At 40.5% G+C, this 18,860-nt stretch overlaps 1 protein-coding gene across 12 annotated transcripts in view; it reads left to right on the top strand.

Annotated features, from left to right (window-relative positions):
• ESRRG (estrogen related receptor gamma) overlaps positions 1–18,860 on the top strand; it is a 622,335-nt gene that overhangs the window by 549,955 nt on the left and 53,520 nt on the right. For all 12 annotated transcript variants that reach the window (XM_059145037.1, XM_059145033.1, XM_059145039.1 and 9 more), the window contains 2 exons: positions 6,571–6,681; positions 10,324–10,485. In XM_059145037.1, coding sequence (XP_059001020.1) covers positions 6,571–6,681; positions 10,324–10,485 — 273 coding nt within the window. The remainder of the gene's footprint in view (positions 1–6,570; positions 6,682–10,323; positions 10,486–18,860) is intronic.

Here is an 18,860-nt window from a genome sequence, read left to right as displayed (position 1 = left end):
AACGTCTTTAGGTGGATGTCCTATGGGCAGAGATCGGCAGATGGATTTTGGACGCACCTTGAATCTGAAACAGAGGGAAGCCTTTGTAATTTGCTATGCAAGCCCCACATGTTTAATAGTGCAGATAGCTATCGGGAGACCCAAACGAAAGACTTCCCCTTGCTAATTGTTAATTCATCTGTAGAGCAAGGAAGCTTTAATGTGAGTCATGGCTTTTATCTCTTTTAGTGACTAAGGATTCAGTTTAAAAAAAGAGCCCACCTAACGGATATGCATTTTCTCTCCTCGTGTGAATTTCTCCTTTTATTGCGGTCCAATTTAGAGCGTTTCCACTGGCAGCCAGGCCATTTCTAAAGTTCCTGAACTGTGGCCACGATACTCCAGCGGAAGTAAACGTAAGCCTCGGCCAGGCCCGGGGTGTCTGGTTGAAAAGCCGCTGTTGTCTGGGCCTCCCTCCTGAGCTGAAAATGAAGCCAGAACGTTGCTCTGCATCTGTGGCCCAGGCCGGACAGGCTTGTCTCATTTGCAGTAGCAGTCGAAGGAGGAAGGAGATGAATGTCTTGGGGCCGCTGCCTCAGTAGAAAAGCAGAGAAACTAAATCTTTTTATTATTTTTGGTTTGTCCACACTCTCGTAGCTGTAAACTTTTTCAAGTCACGTGCCCCTTCATGGAGTGATGCAAAATCACTGGCCCTTCCCTTGAGTTTGAGTAAGCGTGCTCAGTCCTCCCCGCACGCGCCCCCCCCACCAGTGTTCTGCCCACCTCCCCATGTGGACCCTTTGTTGGGTCACCCAGTATCCTTTACTGTGACAGTCCGTTTTTATCTGCCTGCACTGCTAGCTTTTGGAGTAAATACCAAATGCTCTTTTCCAAAAATCGAATTTGACGACAGGAAGGCTATATAAACATGGCGCTTAAGAATGTGGGTTCTGGGGCGCCTGGGTGGCTCAGTGGGTTAAAGCCTCTGCCTTCGGCTCAGGTCATGATCCCAGTGTCCTGAGCTCGAGCCCCGCATCGGGCTCCCTGCTTGGCGGGGAGTCTGCTCCCCCCACCCCCACCACCCCGCCTGCCTCTGTCTGTCTACTTGTGATCTCTGTCAAATGAATAAACAAAATCTTAAAAAAAAAAAAAAAGAATGTGGGTTCTGCAGCCATTTTTCCAGCCCCCACCCCTGGCTCTGCCTCTTGCAAGCTCTGGTTTTCTCATTTTTGTGCAACGGGATAATAATAGCACCCGCCCCATAGGATTGCTCTAAGGCTTAAATGGGTTCATATACGTAAAAACAATTAACCCGTTGCCTAGACTGTAATAAGCTCTTGACAGCCGATGACTGCTAGTCACTGGCTGATATTCTTGTATATTCCAAGACACTTCTTGCACAGATTGATTCATTCAATTAATAATGAAGACATGGCTTGGGAGGAAAATGTAGGTATGAGGAGTCAAGAGACTGCTGAATCAGGAAGCGAGGGACTAAGCCATGAAGCCAGAGTGAACAATTGTCACTGTCTATTTTGAGAAGGGGCCATGGTTGTTGAGGGTAGCTAGGGGTTGGTGTGTTTCATTTTCTCACATGATGCTCAACAACTTAATATGATTAGATTGTCCCTGGGGTATGTGTGTGAATATACAAATAATTTTCACTCATCCCCTCAAGAGCAGCCTATAAATATGCACGATACTTCCGGTTATACTGGGATGCTCTTTTAGGAGGTTGTCCCGAAGGAGAACCCCATCAGGGGCCCCCCGCTAAATTACCCTCTGCTGTATCCGATACTGCTCATCTGCCTTAGCTTCCTTTCCTGCAGCTCCTCAAAGGGATTTTCTCTGTCCTCTGTTGGTGATGGATCCCCCGCAGGAGTCTCCGGAGAATTCCAGGGGCTGCTCGGTACCTCTCTGCCCACAGGGAAGGAGCGTGTTTCCTTCTGCAGAGAAGAGAACTGCGGAATCAGGAAGGCCCATAGCGGAGGGGAGGGTTCGCACCCTCTCCACCTGCTTGTTTCAGAAGCCTTGCTTCTCCAGTTGCATCCCAAAAACTCAATTACAAGCCACGCGTGGTAACATTTATTTAATACAACTGTTTAGTATTCATTAAATAATCTTCCAAAAAAGTCACTCTCTCTTAAAAAATATTATCACTTTAACATGACTGTCTGCACCTTCGATATTCCGGGGTCTATGTAACTAATCATTTGAGCAAAACTTTGCTTGGGAACAACATTGTAAAAGGCTGGTCTTTAATTTAGAAAAGTAGGCTAGGGTACCCTTGTATAATTCTCTGAAGGGGAGATCTTTTATTATCCTATGAAATGCCTCTAACTTTGTGCTATTAAAAATGTGAAAAATACTTTTGACTTTGGACTATATAATATTGTAAAAATTTGCATTTGGGCATAAAACGTAGACTTAAAATGAGCTGACCTAAGAAGACCCGCAGCTGAACTGTTTTACTTCTCTTGGCGTTTATTTGCCTCACAACGTATTTTTTTCCTCCTTGCCCTACTCTTGCTTTCTCAATTTTGTAAATTCTGACAATGTAGAAGATTTGTAATACCCTTGTGGCAATGCAGGCACATGCAGTATTTGAAGGAAGAAGGGATCTGAAACATTGTACTTGGTCCGTAATGCCAACTCTTAAAATCTTTTATTTAAAATAAAAAAAGATAATAGGGGTCTCCACATGACTAGAAAGTCCAATTGCCTTAATTAACTTCCAATCCTGTCACACATGGAACCTTGCGGGTATCTTATTTCCTGGGAGAAATCTTACTTTCCAACTTTTTCAAAACTGGTTATGAGTAAAGTCGAGACAGAAATGGTTTGTCTTTCAACAGACTGAAGAAGGGAAGAGACAGGCTTCATCGCCTTTGGTGGAAATACCTGGATTCGATTGATGTCTCTCTCTTTTTTTTTTTTAAAAATTTTATTTATTTATTAGACAGAGAGAGAGATCACAAGTAGGCAGAGAGGCAGTCAGAGGTCAGAGAGAGGAGGAAACGGGCTCCCTGCTGAGCAGAGAGTCCGATGCGGGCCTCGATCCCAGGACCCTGAGACCCTGACCTGAGCTGAAGGCAGAGGCTTTAACCCGCTGAGCCACCCAGGTGCCCCGATTGATGTCTCTTTAGGGCGAATCTGGGTTCCCAGGTCCTGATCATAAATACTCTTGTTTTTCTTTGTGTCTGCTAAACTGTTTGGAGACTTTTAAATGCATTCAGTGAATGAGGTCATTACCAGTTCTCTGCTTCAGTTTGTATTGTGCACTTACAGCTAAACTCAGTGATAGTGTCCTCATTTTTGGTAGAATTTGGATTCGATTCTGTATCTATTCCAAAATGATATCTAAAATGACATTATTAATGACAGGGATGAGCAGGAAATAGAATGGGATACCAAATACTTCTATAAATCACTTAGATGTCAAATGAGTATCATTATTTCGCTTGTACCCTTTGAATTCTCTTTTACCTCTCCATCATACCTTGGTCTGTTTCCCTTAGAACTGAGGCAAGTTAGACTGTTATACTCCATGAGGACAGATTTTTAATAAATGATCATGATGCAAAATATGTATCAATAAAGTAATACAGTAATATTTCAACAAAACAATGACACAGTAACAGCTCCTTATTTTCCTTGGCATTTTGAGGTTTATGAAATATTTAAATAATGCATGTGTATAATATCCAAACATATTAATATATTTTGTAAATGTAATATTGGACCATTACAGCAAAACCTCAGGAAGGATACTGTCTTTATATCCATCTTTTTTTTTTTTTTTAAGATTTTATTTATTTATTTGACAGGGAGAGAGAGAGATCACAAGTAGGCAGAGAGGCAGGCAGACGGGGAGAGGGAAGCAGGCTCCCTGCTTGATTCCAGGACCCTGGGATCCTGACCTAAGCCAAAGGCAGAAACTTAACCCACTGAGCCACCCAGGTGCCCCTGCTTTATTTTTTAAACATATTCTTCACCTAATATTTAGGAATAAATTATTATGCTATTATAGTTGGAAACATTAAAAGGGGAGCCTTTAATCTTTTCACAACATCATTATTACAGACTGTGGTTCTAGCTGACAGGTACATGTAAATTGATGATACATATTGTATTTTGATATATGCAAGGCAAAGGATTTTAGACTAGATAGCTTGAGAAATTTTCTATAAAATAGCACTTAAAAACAATTACATTAAATATTAAATTAAAAATTTAAATTATAATTTAATTTAAATTTATTTAAATTTAAAAATATTAAATTAAAAATTAAATATTAAATTAAAATCAAATATAAATATTCTTTTTCTTTTAAAGATTTTATTTATTTATTTGACACAGACACAGCGAGAGGGGGATCACAAACCGGGGGAGCGGGAAAGGGAGAAGCAGGCTTTCCGCTGAGCAGGGAGCCTGATGTCCGGCTCCATCCCAGGACCCTACGATCATGACCTGATCCGAAGGCAGTTGCTTAATGACTTACCCACCAGGGTAAGACAAGAAAATATTCTTGTCTAGTGATTTTTAATCTTTTTTTTTCCCCCTCTCAACACTCTTCATTTTTTTATCGATAGGTATTTCTTTTGTAACTCAGCGTATCATTTGCACATATTCCTACTAATGAGAAACTGCAGTTTAAACCTATGTGTTGCCCAGTGCAGTAGAGGTAGAATCTTCAGTTACGGTGTTTGATTTACAGTATTTTAACCATTTTGATTAAATATTTCTGTTCTTTGTTCTCTACGTTTGATTCATCTCTATGAAATTGGCATCCTAATAGGACAAAGTGTGATATCCCAGTTAGGCCGTCTGTTCGCCATCCAGTTTTGTACTCTAGAAATCAGATGAACAAGGGAACAGAGCCCTACTGTAGGCAGAAAGTGTTTAAAAACAGCAGTAAGGAAATACAGCTTCTTCGTGACTCTCATGCGCTATTTTTAGTAAATACTTAGGCACTGTACTAATGTCTTTATTTTGTGAAATTTGCTGTCAAAGCCTACTTAATTGCTCTTGAAGTTGTCTCCTGATTTCATTTAAATACTGCTCTGACATTTCGGTGTGACAGTTCAGGCTTTCTCTACAACCAAGTGTGTATTTCCGTGTTCCGCTAAAAGATAATCAACTCTTAAAGCCGTATTATTAAGATAATATGAAAAATTGTGTTTTACTTTATCTCGTGCTGGAACAGTAATCCTTACCATGCAAGTGTCTGTGTTCACTTCAGGGTTCATGTAGAACTGTGTCCGCATTTCCCAAACTGTGTCGCGTCACTCAGAGAACCCACAATTCACGCATTCCACATGATAGTCATAAATACTCCTGAGACCAGATCTTTGGTGAAATTGGTTTGCAAAACACTGCATAGGCTGTATCTCCTTTTGAGAGTTTTTCGGAGGCCATTTGCATTATAAAGGCTCTGAGAGCCCTTTCAGGAAAATAATAATACCAATGATGCTGTGGAACCAAATCTGTTTTCTAAACATTTTGGGAAACACCATGTACAATGAACTACTTGGTTGAATTTATTAAGGGATAATGTTACACCGTTTTGTCAGTTAAGGTACTACCACGGTGAGTCTGTCTTGCTCTTCCTCCCAAAGTAAGCTCTGTATTAGGTGAGGGTTTGTATGGTCCTGGCCTGAACTTCACCATGACAGACTGGAAACCAAGTTATTAACAAGCTCTTCTTACCACTCCCCAGTATCTGTAAAACATTTATTTTTATTTCTTTCTTTCCGTTTTGCCTCTTTCCTCAATCTTTTAAATCCCATGTGAGCAAAAACCTGCTGTATCTTGACCCAATCTATCACTCTTTAGGAAGAAGTTTTAGTAACTCCCTGTCTACCTCCTTTTCTGGCTTCAGCCTTAGCTCTGCCTCACGGACACAGCCCGCCTTTGACATGCTGGGCCTTCTGAATCTTTCAGGGAGCTCCTCTTTCTGTCCGGTGTCCAGCCCAAACTTACTCCCCATTTTCTGTCATTTGGAAGAAGATACACATGTGCACCAAAATGTAAATAACATCCTCCTCTGAGACATGTTGACATGATACTAGGGAACAGTCCTTACCTCTCATCTTGCGGAGTGTAATTCCGGCTTTCCACAGCACGAAGGTGCTTTCAGTTCAATTCAGTTCCATAGCGACCCCCGTGGTAGACCGGGGAGGGTTGGATGACTTGTCTGCGGTGAGCTTTCATGGGTGACTGGGAAAGAGGATACGGATTGCCATTGCCTTTAATTTGAGAAACGAGGCTAGTATCAAGGAACAATTTCTTTGTGTTAAGTCCCATGGAAATGTGCCTTTCCTTTGGTGTGTAAATGTGATTTTGACGGCCTTGCATGAAATGTGTTTCAGGTTTGTCATGCTCTACAGATGTGCTTGCCAACCCCTGGCCATTTTGTTTTAGCCATCTTTTTTTTTTTTTTTTTAAAAAAAAAAAAACATTCCTCCAATACCTCTGGCCCATTCTGTGTTCTAATGTCTGTCTCCATAGCACCAATGGGTGATACTGTATGTATACTGGTTTCAAAGATGGCTACCTCAGCAGTAAGCCAGTGCCTGTTTTTGCCCACAGGGGTGCGTCTTGACAGAGTACGTGGAGGTCGGCAGAAGTACAAGCGCAGAATAGATGCGGAGAACAGCCCCTACCTGAACCCTCAGCTGGTTCAGCCAGCCAAAAAGCCATGTAAGTACAGCAGACATGTCTGGCTTTCCAACACACAGAATCCTCTCCGTTGGCTCTATGTGCGTCGGTCTTGGCACGCCCATCCCTACTGACTCCAAGGAGACTTGTCTTTGTTGGGGGGCCAGGGCTGTGTTCCCAAGGATTGCCTTTGAGGAGCAACAGCTACTCGGCTAATTATCTTTTTTTTTTCCCCCTGTGGGTTTCTCTCCCTTACCCTTTGCCACCAAGTCATTTTGTAGAAGCACAAGCCTATGAGGGCACAGCTTATATAATGCGAATTTTACATTTGCTGGTTATCTTTATTTTCAGAGGTACATAAAATGGATCATACTGTAATCATTAGTTCATTGGAGCTGTTAGTTTCAGATTTCACAAGAAAGTGATTTTTGTAGTTTTCAGTAACTAAATGAGTTTGACTGCTCAACCTCCCAAAGAAAATACATTAGGAGCCTCATTAATTTGACGCTAAAGAAGGTTAACACACTAGGTAGCAATAGATTAAAACAAGAAGAGGCCCTGCTGGTAACAAGCACAGGTTGATGGTTCAATCTCAGATGCCCTTATGGGCATCATGAATTGTTTTTAAAGAGTCCGTGGTTTTATAATGCCAGATTGCAGTTGGAAAGGATCATGGCTCCATTGCTAAAACTCAAGCCCCATTCTCTTTGTCATGAACTAGAAAGAGTTGGAATGTAGATTGAGGCAATAACTGCATCCCACTTTCTGAAAAGTCAGTTCATAGTTCTACCGCAACAGAACTAGCCTTTCAGGATATTTATGCACAGAGTTTGTACGAGGCACTGTGAAGTGCTTGATGCAATCAGTTCTTGCATTTAGCTCCACCGTCTCAGAAGACACAACCAGCACCTACCAGAGGAGGGTGCATTCTAGTGGTTGTGGAAGGCACACGGGCAATGTTGGATCTGCTTTCAAGGGAAGAGAAAGCATCCGCTTCTAATTCCCACTCCCCAGGAGGGGTCGCTGCTGTGCATCATACATGTGAGCATATGGGGATCTGTTAAATAAATAAAACAGACCCTGAACTGTAAATGAAAGGACATTTTAGCTATGTCAAAGGAAAAACAACCAGTTTTACATAAAATTAAAGCTTAAGTGAACATATGGCATAGTTTCCTTTCGCCTTTCCAAAAAACATTATGTTGATTATACCTTCAATTGTCCAATCTGGCATCTTCTCCTCAGCCTGCATACGCTGTTTGGCATTCTGCAAATACAATCTAGGACTGCATTAAGCAGATTTTGCACATTATAATAAGAAACTTTCTGATAATACAATAAAACGCAATAAACACTAATGCTTAATTTCATTAGAGGTTAGTTTTCCTAGACTCAGTATCATACACACTGCCCATATCTCATTCATTTTACATGAGCATCGACTGAAACCATTGATAATTTCCTCTCCTGAGAGAAAAACGAGCCCTGGCCCAGTTTGCGCGTCCATTTGATGGAGGGACATCTATGGTTTTCGGCGTAAACCTGAGAAATTGGGAAGTGGCTTGTCAAGTACCTTCCAGAAGATTATAGCAATTTCAGTGAGCTCCATTTGTCTGAGATAAAGAGGCCTCCTAATAAATCATTACTCATTATCTCAAGGCCTCTGTGTTAATTTTCCTTAGTCCATCCAATTAGTGTGTTTTTGTAACAAACATTTATAAAACTTAATTTTCAGATCCTGTCAGATAAGTGTCAAGAGACTTGGCTAGGCTTTGCTGAGAAAGTGGCTGAGGGAGATTTCTGGGCCCTGACCGATTGCTTGTGTACTACAAAAGCCCAAGAATGGAAATTGGGTTCTATTGATTCTAATTAGAGAAACATTAAATAAGATTTACCTAGAAACGGTCCTGTCGGCTATTCTGTTTTCTGAATGATGGGAATTTCTTAGCTTCCACCAAATGTCTCCGACCCTTCCGGTCAAGTATCCATTGATTTGGGTCAAACAGGTAACCATCTTCCCAGGACAAAAGGATCCAGATTCAGGATTTCCTTTGGGCACATTTATGTGTGCCCTTTATTAAATACTGCATTTTCGTCTAATCCTGACACACTCGCGGGTGCTGACAGGTTTTGTTGCATTGTCAGAGCAATGAAAGTTGAAACTTTTCCAAGCGTAACTAAAAATACAGGGTGTTGATTCCATAGCATATATAAGAAACAAATGCCATTCTTCACAGATCCTACAAATTAAAGGAAAAAAAAAGAAAGAATCTGTATTTAATTTTATTTTTTTCCCTACAAAATATGATGTTTGGGAGTATTTCCTCCCAAATCTGCATTTTCAATTTGGTGATAATTGAATATTAAAGCCAATGAATGGTTATCTGTTGATTATTTGCAATAAATGTAATTCAGAGAGTAGCCATAGTAATAAAGTGTTAAAATATTAGAAAAATGGCTAATTAGAGCTTGGATAATCTCCTTGTCATTTTGTTAAAGAAGACTAAAAGGAATGCTATGTTTTCAGTTCTAGGGTATGTGCGGTCTTTTCATTTGGGGTTGAAGAAGTTAAAAACTTAGAATGAAAGGAAAATTATCTAGTAAATGCAAAGAGAACTGGCTTTGCTCACAAAAGTCCCATCTAATGCCCTGGTTTGCTAGAGTAATAGTACACAGAACGTTGAAATACTTGGGTTTATCCTTACCCATTTGTATCTCTTCACTTAGAAGAAAGTAGAAAATCTAAAGCTACACATAGAAATTGAGAATAGGGCCAACAAGAAAAATCATTCCGTTAGCAAGGCTTTACAACCCTTCCATAAACTCTCACATGCCCCTAAGCAATAAAACACATTTGATGTGATGCTTTCCATTTGTCTCTAGTGTTTATTTTATGAAGGATTTTAAAAACATATATCACAAATTTCAGACAGATAAATCGGAACCAGAGAATGAGCTAAAGACAACAGATGAAAATAAAGGAGTAAAGAATTAGACACTCCAAAGAGAAAATATGGTAACATTTAGGTAGGAGTGTTTTCCTGGAAACAGATATTGGCTATTTTTGAAGGATTGGCTGAGCGTAAGGGGAGGGAGAGAAAGGAGAGACATTCCTATTTAATGCATCCCACAGAGATAGAGTTATATAGTCAGTAATTCACCCAGGCAGAAGGGCTCTGACCTTTGCTCTTCTTTGAAGGAATTAAGACAATTAATGACTTTCGTGCCCATTATGACTCTGGGCGCTGCTAGTTCTTTGCCTTCCATATTATATTCTGTATTTCAGTGGTTGACTGTGGATTTTTAGTTGAAAGATGTTGTATACTATTGAGTCTGCTTCCCCAAATCCCACTTAAGAATCAAAGAGCAAACCCAGAAAGCATCTAACTTCTCTTCTCTGTTTGCTATAAAAAATTTCATTACAGGACAGATGCTTCATTCCAGGAAAGGCAGGTAGAGCAGAGAAGAAGAAAGGAATGCCTTCTCTTACAACTGCGGTGGCTTCTTTCTTCCTCTGAGTTTGCCTGTACACTGTTTACTCTGCATATATTGAACCAGAAACAGAGTATCTGGGGTTTGTGGTAGGCAATTGGAATTATTTGTCAAAATGCAGCAGACTTTAGGGTTTGGGAAAGTGGGATAGTGCTACTAGTGATCTTGTAGTGCTCTGGTCTGATCCTGCAGATAACAAGATTGTCTCACATTTGTTGGTGGCGGAACCAGAGAAGATCTACGCCATGCCTGACCCTACTGTCCCTGACAGTGACATCAAAGCTCTCACCACCCTGTGCGACTTGGCCGACCGGGAGTTGGTGGTTATCATTGGATGGGCGAAGCACATTCCAGGTACGTTTTCTGAAAAGAAAAATAAATAAATAAAAATGAAACCGAAAAGGTTGCAGTAATTCCCAGTATGTGTATTGAAGCAAATCTAAAAATTGGTCATTACTATGTTTTTTTTAACCTTCACATGTTTTTTTTTTTTTTAAAGATTTTATTTATTTATTTGACAGAGAGAGATCAGAAGCAGGCAGAGAGGCAGGCAGAGAGAGAGAGAGAAGGAAGCAGGCTCCCTGCTGAGCAGAGAGCCCAATGTGGGGCTCGATCCCAGGACCCTGGGATCATGACCCGAGCCGAAAGCAGCGGCTTAACCCACTGAGCCACCCAGGCGCCCCAACCTTCACATGTGTTTTTAATCATACTTCATTTTGAGCTTTGCTTAACCTTCCTGGAACCATAAGCCTTTCTCTATCTGTGCCACCTTGAACTCTGCTTTTCTGTTTTTTGTTTTTCATAGGCAGTGGTACTATTGCCAACATAAGATAAAGAGAATATAACTTTTTAAAAAAAATGTGTCTTTCTCCCTCTTAAAATTCTGAGCTTTCTCCTAAGGAGACACTTCTCTTTTTTCTTTTCACTTTAAAAAATGTCTTTGTCAGCACACATCTAATATGCCTTTTTTTTCCTTTTAAGACTCCCTCATGTGTTTTCAGGGTGGTGGTTCACACTGACTTGCTCCTTGTATTTGCCGGCACGGCTTTGGTTCACAGTTAGAGATTTACCATGAATTGATACACAGGTGGTAAAAATCAATCTTAAATGGACATCATAAACTTTCTCATACGGTAACTTAAACGTAGTATTTTCAAGTACCCGATTATTTTCCTTTCTCGGCTCAATAACCTCAGTAAACATACCTGGTCTCAAGGGTTGAGAATTTTGGCGGTCTGCCTGAATTATTTGTGTTTGTTTGAACTTCGATCTTCAAGTAGTTGGTAAACAACTTTTTGAACGATGAGCGGTGTTTTTCTGGTGCGGTTAACTTACCTCTGTCTCCTTAAACTAGTTTGTCTTTATGCTTTGAATGCTACAGTAATTTCTTTAATCAAATTGATGGAAGTCCCTTTCCCAGCCCACACTGAAACCAATTTCTTGGTCATGATACGCCAGCTATGTTGCTAACAGTCGTAACGAACTGTCAGGCGATATCGCAGTGAAGCTAATTTGAAGTCATTAGGTGTGCCGCGTTCAGGCGACAATTTGTTACAGTGGTTAGGAACACAGCTGACATTTCTGAATGGCTTTGTTCGGCGCAGTTCTAGATGAGGCCAAGCAAATTGTAAACTAATTTAAACATCACTCTGTATTATACCAGCTACTTTGTCTTACACTGTTTGCTAATAAAGCACCCCAAATTAAGTCAAAACTAGTTAAAGAGGTGAGCTTGAGTGTGTTCTTTAGAAGATACTTAACGAGGGTTACTACATGTACGAGAAGGATGCGAATTTGATCGTGTGGATGGTTGATATCACATTTCGATTGTAATCACATCTATGGGACTTCAAAAAAAGGAAAGAAGAAAGGCTATAAGAAAGGATATGCTAAAAGATGTCAAGACATTTGGGAATTGTGGCAGTGGGAACTGTCGAATTTGCTTAAATAACGTATGAAAACTTACCTAGATGAAGAGTTGCCTGAAGGTTTTAGAGCAGAAGAAAATTAGCATTTGTTGAAGTAGCCACACTTCTTTAGATAGTCAATATGTATCATTTGTATTTATATATTTCATTACTTTATGTATAGAGACATGTACACACATGCACGTACATACTCACATATTTTATTTTTTAAAAAATTTTAAAAAAGATTTTATTTGGGGGCGCCTGGGTGGCTCAGTGGGTTAAAGCCTCTGTCCTTTGGCTCAGGTCATGATCTCAGGGTCCTGAGATCGAGCCCCACGTTGGGCTCTCTGCTCTGCAGGGAGCCTGCTTCCTCCTCTCTCTCTGCCTGCCTCTCTGCCTACTTGTGATCTCTGTCTGTCAAATAAATAAATAAATAAAATTTTTTAAAAAAAGATTTTATTTGTAGGTAATATTTACACCTAGTGTGGGGCTCAAACCAAGAACCCTGAGATCAAGAGTTGTTCCCTCTGCTGGCTGAGCCAGCCAGGCACCTCTATACTCGCATATTTAAAATGTCATTATTCTGAGCTGCCTGGGTGGTTCAGTCAGTTGGTTAAGCATCCAGCTCCTGATTTGGGCTCAGGTCATGATGTCGGGGTTGTGAGAATGAGCCTTGCATTGGGCTCTCTGCTGGGCGTGGAGTGTTCCTAAGATTCTCTCTCCCCCCCCTCTCTCGCTCTCCTTTCTTCTTCTTTCCCTCCCTCCTTTTCTTAAAAAAAAAAAAAAAAAAAGGAAAAGGACAAAAAATATCCTTATTCTAACTCAGGGTTTCTCAGCCTTGACACTATTGATACCAGGTCCATTCATCCTGTGTTGTGGGGACTGTCCTGTTCCTGGTAGGATGTTCAGCAAGCAGCTTCCTGGGTTTCTATCACCAGCACCCTTGAGTTGTGACAAACAAAAATGTCTTTAGACATGGACATGTGTCCTCTGGTGGGCAGAACGGTGCCCATTATCCCCAACGGAGAACTCTTGTTTTAATCCGGGAATCCAGTCCTATTATCTTTAATTCAAAGACAGGGACATTTGAGGCATAAGAGGTAAAGACCCGACCCTTACACAAATTCACAAATGTGTCTGATGCCTTCAAAGCCACACTGCTTCCTAGAGTAGAATCAGGAGCATTTGAGAGAAGCGCTTCCGAGTAGGAGTGATGGTAGTGTTGGTGTTACTGAAACAACAGCATGAGACACCGTGTCGCTATGACTTGAAATCACCCATTATTTTAGGGAGCTCTGCGCAAGTTCTCCCTGAATTAAGAGACCTGTTAAGCCAGTATTTTAATTTTGCTCAGACATCCCCTAATAATGACCAATGATAGTCAGCAACTGCTTACCATGCTCTCTGGTAAGGAAACATCCGTGATAAATTTGTGGGTCCAGTTGTGCGTCTAAGTAGAAATGTCAGCTCACAAAGGAACCTGTCACAGTAAAGGGGCTCTGGTGACTTTTGTGAAGACAGTAACTTTAAATAACTATGAGTAACAGCATTTCCAGTGGTGGAAACAATTACTATACTATTATGTGTTCAGTCTTAAGCTGAGGCTTAGAATTGGTGGAGACTGACGTGATTCTCTCTCCACAGCAGATGCCAGAGGAGGTCACTGTGGAGTGATGATTCACAGCTCTGGTGTTCGTGATACCCTGAGGGTGTTTAAATGATTACAAGGAGTGGCTTGGCTTTTCAGAAAAGGATTAGCCAAACAAGAATTAGCTGGAATTCTTTTAAATTGTTAAATAATAAGCATGCCATACCCTGTTTGGAGGTAGAAGAAGAGGGTGCTCTGATGTCAAGAGTGCTGGTATCCCCGGGCTTCCCGGAGGTTGGACGCAGCAGCGATTTGGAGCATAGGTTGGGGGACTGGGGGGGGGGGCGGGAGACAAAGAGAATATAAAGATTAAGGTCACATTTCTGCCTTGATAGAAGTAAAATCATGTTCTTGATAACATGACCCAGTGCTCGTAACTGGGGTCAGAGCCTGAATTAAAGTCAAGTCAGAACTGAAATTTCACCCGTCTTTGTCTTAACTTTAAAACTCTTTGTGTAAAGCTTCTGTTAAAATTAAAGTGAAATCTTTCTTTAGTACTAAAATGGAAAGCCTTTGCTCTCTCTATGCTGCTCTCAGTTTGTGTCATCACACACACACACACACACACACACACACACAGTTCAAAAATTAAGTTTAACATCTCAGACAAGGACCGTAGCCTCTCTGCACTGCTAGGAATGGATTCTTCTATCCTTGCTTTTGCTACATAAGAAAGTGCAGAATTCAACAAAAGAAAATATTGAAGGAAAATACATACGGCGTGTTATTTTTTTTTTATCAGTAAATCGAATTAGTTGACTTACTTTAATAAATCACATAAATGGAAAAGTGTGTTCTTAGGAAACATGACCATACTTTATCTATGGAAGAAAAAAGATCACAAGGGCTTTAGAAAATGCTTGACTTTAGTTGGCAGAGCATAAGGGCACAAGAACAGATGATGGTGCCCTAATAGCCCTTTTTAAGAATGACAGGGCCCCGCCATTAGCATCCTTTTATATCCTTGGAAATTGCTCATGCCTCGCTTTTCTGGTTCCTATCTGCCTGACTCTTTTTTATTTCTCTTTCAATTTCGTCCGCGCTCGGATAAGCGCATGCTAACACAATATGATTGAGCTGTAAAATGGAACGCTGTCGCCTCTAATCTCTTTTATGTAGATACGGAGTTACCGCACACTCCACTTCATTCTCTCCCATTGTTGGCCTTTTTCAGAATGGACTGCCCAGTAATGGAGGCTCCGTCAAATATTAGAGCTAGGTTTCACGGGGTGTGATAAGACGATTATCAGCCCCACAGTCAGATCTATTATTGTTCTTCGGAGTTGATTAAAATATTATTATGTACTGTTACTTTGTTAGCAAAATGCAGAAATATGCTGAGTCAGACGGTGCTTAAAAAAGCATCGCCCATATTAGCTGACCTATATAAGTGGCTTAAATAGATAATGGGTCTCATCCGACAGTTTACTTTTAAAAGAATAGAAGGGTATTTGAACAATTAAGTGAATGAATGAATGAATGTATTTTAGAAAAATTTTTTTTCCTTTATCAGAGATGGCCAATTTTCAGGCAGGCTTGTTTCTTTTTATCACGACAAATTAAACCCTTGCTGCTAAAGCAGAGGACTCTGTGTCAGTTCGGGCCCCCTTAGTCACATTTATAAAATGGCCATCTTCTGGAATGATATCAAAACAGAAAAAAAAAGAAACAAGCGCAACCTTACAATTTTTATCAGTGTAGGCAGAACAATTAAGCTCTAAAGGAAAACAACACTAGAAAGATAATGTGATAGAAGCGTCTTTATGTGTAGTTTATTCATGTGGGAAACAGAAATCTAAGTATAGAAACCAGTGTTTTTCATTTACACTGAAGCATTTTTTGGTAAAAACGTGCAGTCAGAAGAACGTATCAAAAATTGCTCCTTGAGTTGGATTTTTTTAGTTTTTCTCAACAGAAGTATTGGGACTTTTCAAGAAGTGACAGAAATCTTTAAAGAACACATATAAACTCTTTCTGCATTAGAATATAAATTTTGTGGGTGAATACCCAAGGGTATTTTGAACATCTGTTGCTAATTATGCTGTTTATCGATTGTTCTTTTGTTCTGATGCACTTTATATAGAGACCAATTTTTAAGATTATATCATCCCCAGCCAAAGCTGTGGAGGTTTTTAAAATGCCCATTCCTTATCTTAAACCATCACTTAATGGTGCTGACGATATGTGCAAAAAGTCACACAAACAAATGTGCTCGAAATAATTACCATAGATGTTTCCATTTATAACATAAAAGTATGTTTCCATGTGTATATGTGTGTGATTATGGTTTGATGTGTGGATCAAGGGCATAGTTGACTAGGGGAGAGTTATATAAGTAGCACCTAAGGCTCATTTTGGGTTTTCTGTCACTGGTACTTGGTAAATATTTTATTGATTAGTTGACTTAAAATATGCATAACCCCAAACTACTAATTGGTCCTGAGGCTCCACTCTCCATCCTGTCCCAGAACTGAATTTATTTATTTTTATTTACTTTTTAAAGATTTTATTTGTTTATTTGATAGAGAGCTAGAGAACACAAGCAGGGGGAGCAGCAGGCAGAGGCAGAGGGAGAAGTAGGTTCCCTGCTGAGCAGGGAGTCCAATGCGGGACTCGACAGGACCCTGAGATCATGACCTGAGCCGAAGGCAGATGCTTAACCAACTGAGCCACCCAGGCACCCCTCAGAACTGAATTTACATGTAGTTGTAATTTCTACTTTCCTGTGAATGAATTGAAGTGATTACAGCCTCTTTTATCAGGACTAATTTTTCTTTTGTGTATGTGACTTAATGATTTTGGAACTATGAAGAGGTTGGGTCTTTTAGTTAAGTTGAGAAAATATAAATTTTAGATGCAAAGCCTTGGCACTTAATAATACTATTTAAATTATAATTCTATTCAGTTACCAAATATTTGGAAGTTCTATTTCTTGTACCTGGTAGGTGTAGACCTGTGCACCTATCGTTGTGGTTTCCAAGGGTGGAATGAACCTGAAAGTAAAATCAGACAGCCTAAGCTGTGGTGGGATAATTTTTTTAAGTTACTTAATTGCTCTAGCCATTAGTTATATTGTGAAAATCAAATGAGGGAGAGAATACACATGCAAATTAAACACATATGTATAATTAATTTGCAAATTATAAAGCATGATCTAAATGTAAAATATCAGTGTTCATCCTAGTTCCTAAGATACTACACATTGTCATTTTATTGCAGTTAAAACCAAGTGATCCAAAAAGTCAGTGCTAATAAAATCCATTTCAAAAAATATTCACTGTAAACATTGGTTATAATACAAAGGTAGAAGGGAAGTTTATTTACTCAAAAGGATCTGTGTATGGGGGCACCTGGGTGGCTCAGGGGGTCAAAAGGATCTGTGTATGGATATGGTCATCATTTGTCACCTAAATAAACTAGTTCATCCTTCTGAAAGCTCACCAGAGGTCCTTCATTTTCTGCAGCTAGAAGTCAAAAAAAAACACCAAAAAACCCATATATGAATTGGCAAAAAGTTGCCAGTTTTCCTAGACAGAGATCTGGTTCAAGAGACAATCCCAATCTTGTTAAAGATGCTTCTGGAGATTGATTGTCACCACTGAGTTCCATGATTTGTGACCTAATGCCTGATCTGGGACCATGCTGGATTCCCTGCTCACATCCTCTCTATTCCGGCATGCCTTGGGCTCCAGGACTAGATGTTCCCCCGTACAGAGCCATGCTGTTGTATACCTCTAATCACAAAGGAATCATAATTTCATAGTGATCATCGAATCTGGTTTACATGTTCCAATAGGTGTCATGTACCCAACTCTACGTTGCTGCCATGGGAAATATTAAAGATACAAACATGGCATGAGCTCTACCCTGAAAGATACAAACATGGCATGAGCTCTACCCTGAATCACATATCTCTGTCCAAATAAATACGTATGCATGTGTATGTGCATATATATGTGATCGTCTCATTTTGATGAGACTAAACCTTCAATACAAAAAGAACTAACATCTGTATGGTTACTTATTGTTTACGAAGACTTTCTCAACTATTTATTGGATGCCCACAACAATTGTGTTGCTACTCTCTGGGTAGGTTTTAGTCTTTTTTTTTTTTTTTTAATTTATTTGACAGAGAGAGATCCCAAGTAGGCAGAGAGGCAGGCAGAGAGAGAGAGGAGGAAGCAGGCTCCCCACTGAGCAGAGAGCCCAATGTGGGACTCGATCCCAGGACCCTGAGATCATGACCTGAGCCGAAGGCAGCGGCTTAACCCACTGAGCCACCCAGGTGCCCCAGGTTTTATTCTTATTATCCCCACTTTATATATGAGCAAACTGGAGAGTCAGGAAGTTTGACTCTCATGTTTATCAGTACTCATGTTTCTCGGACCCCCAGAACGGTTAACTTAAGTGGCTCTTTGGCAGTAGCTTTATTATGTCTTTCTTCCCTGTCCTCCTCTCCTTCCCCCATGCTCTGTGTCGTTTGTTCCAGATTACCTACCTACCTCTCATCACGAGGTTAGGAGAATGGAACATATTTGGCCTTTCAGTCTTGTCTATACATTTACAAAACGCAAGATTCAAGGAAAGGAGGATGAATAAAAATGGAAACTTGGGACACTTTTTTTTTAGTCCAAGAAAATCAACGTGTTTGACCGATCGTGTACCCTACATATGGCTGGTCACAAATTTTAGTGAAACAAGGCAATGACCCTTTAACTACTCATTGGAGTAGTGGGAAAATTCCCTAAATGATGAATTGCTAAAATCGGATGCTCCCCCGTCCCTTCCTGTGTTTGGAATCACTGGCCATTGAATTTGATTGAGAGTTACAGGTAAACCAGAGCAGAAGTGCATCGAGTGACTTTGAACCACACCAGATATCAAAGTGTTAGCTCTGCCACTTGACCTTGAATCCATTTCTTCCTCCCTCCCAACCCCCTTCTTTCCCACTTGCCTGCCCGCCTGCCTTCCTTCCTTCCTTCTGGCATTTAGTCAGCTCTGTGCCAGGCATTGTGCACAAAGGATACTCACAGGAGTATGAATACAGCACAGCATCTGCTTTGTCGACCCTCCCAGTGTCGTGGGTGATTCGGTGAGATGAATGGACAGCTCGGACTCCATGATGGGGGCTGTGATGGTGCTCTCACCCACAGTCACATGGAAGTGCGGAC

This window comes from Mustela lutreola, chromosome 14 (genome assembly GCF_030435805.1).
Source record: "Mustela lutreola isolate mMusLut2 chromosome 14, mMusLut2.pri, whole genome shotgun sequence".
NCBI lineage: Eukaryota > Metazoa > Chordata > Mammalia > Carnivora > Mustelidae > Mustela > Mustela lutreola.
The sequence above is the reverse complement of the archived record's forward strand: the minus strand, read 5'-3'. Positions and strand labels throughout refer to the sequence as shown.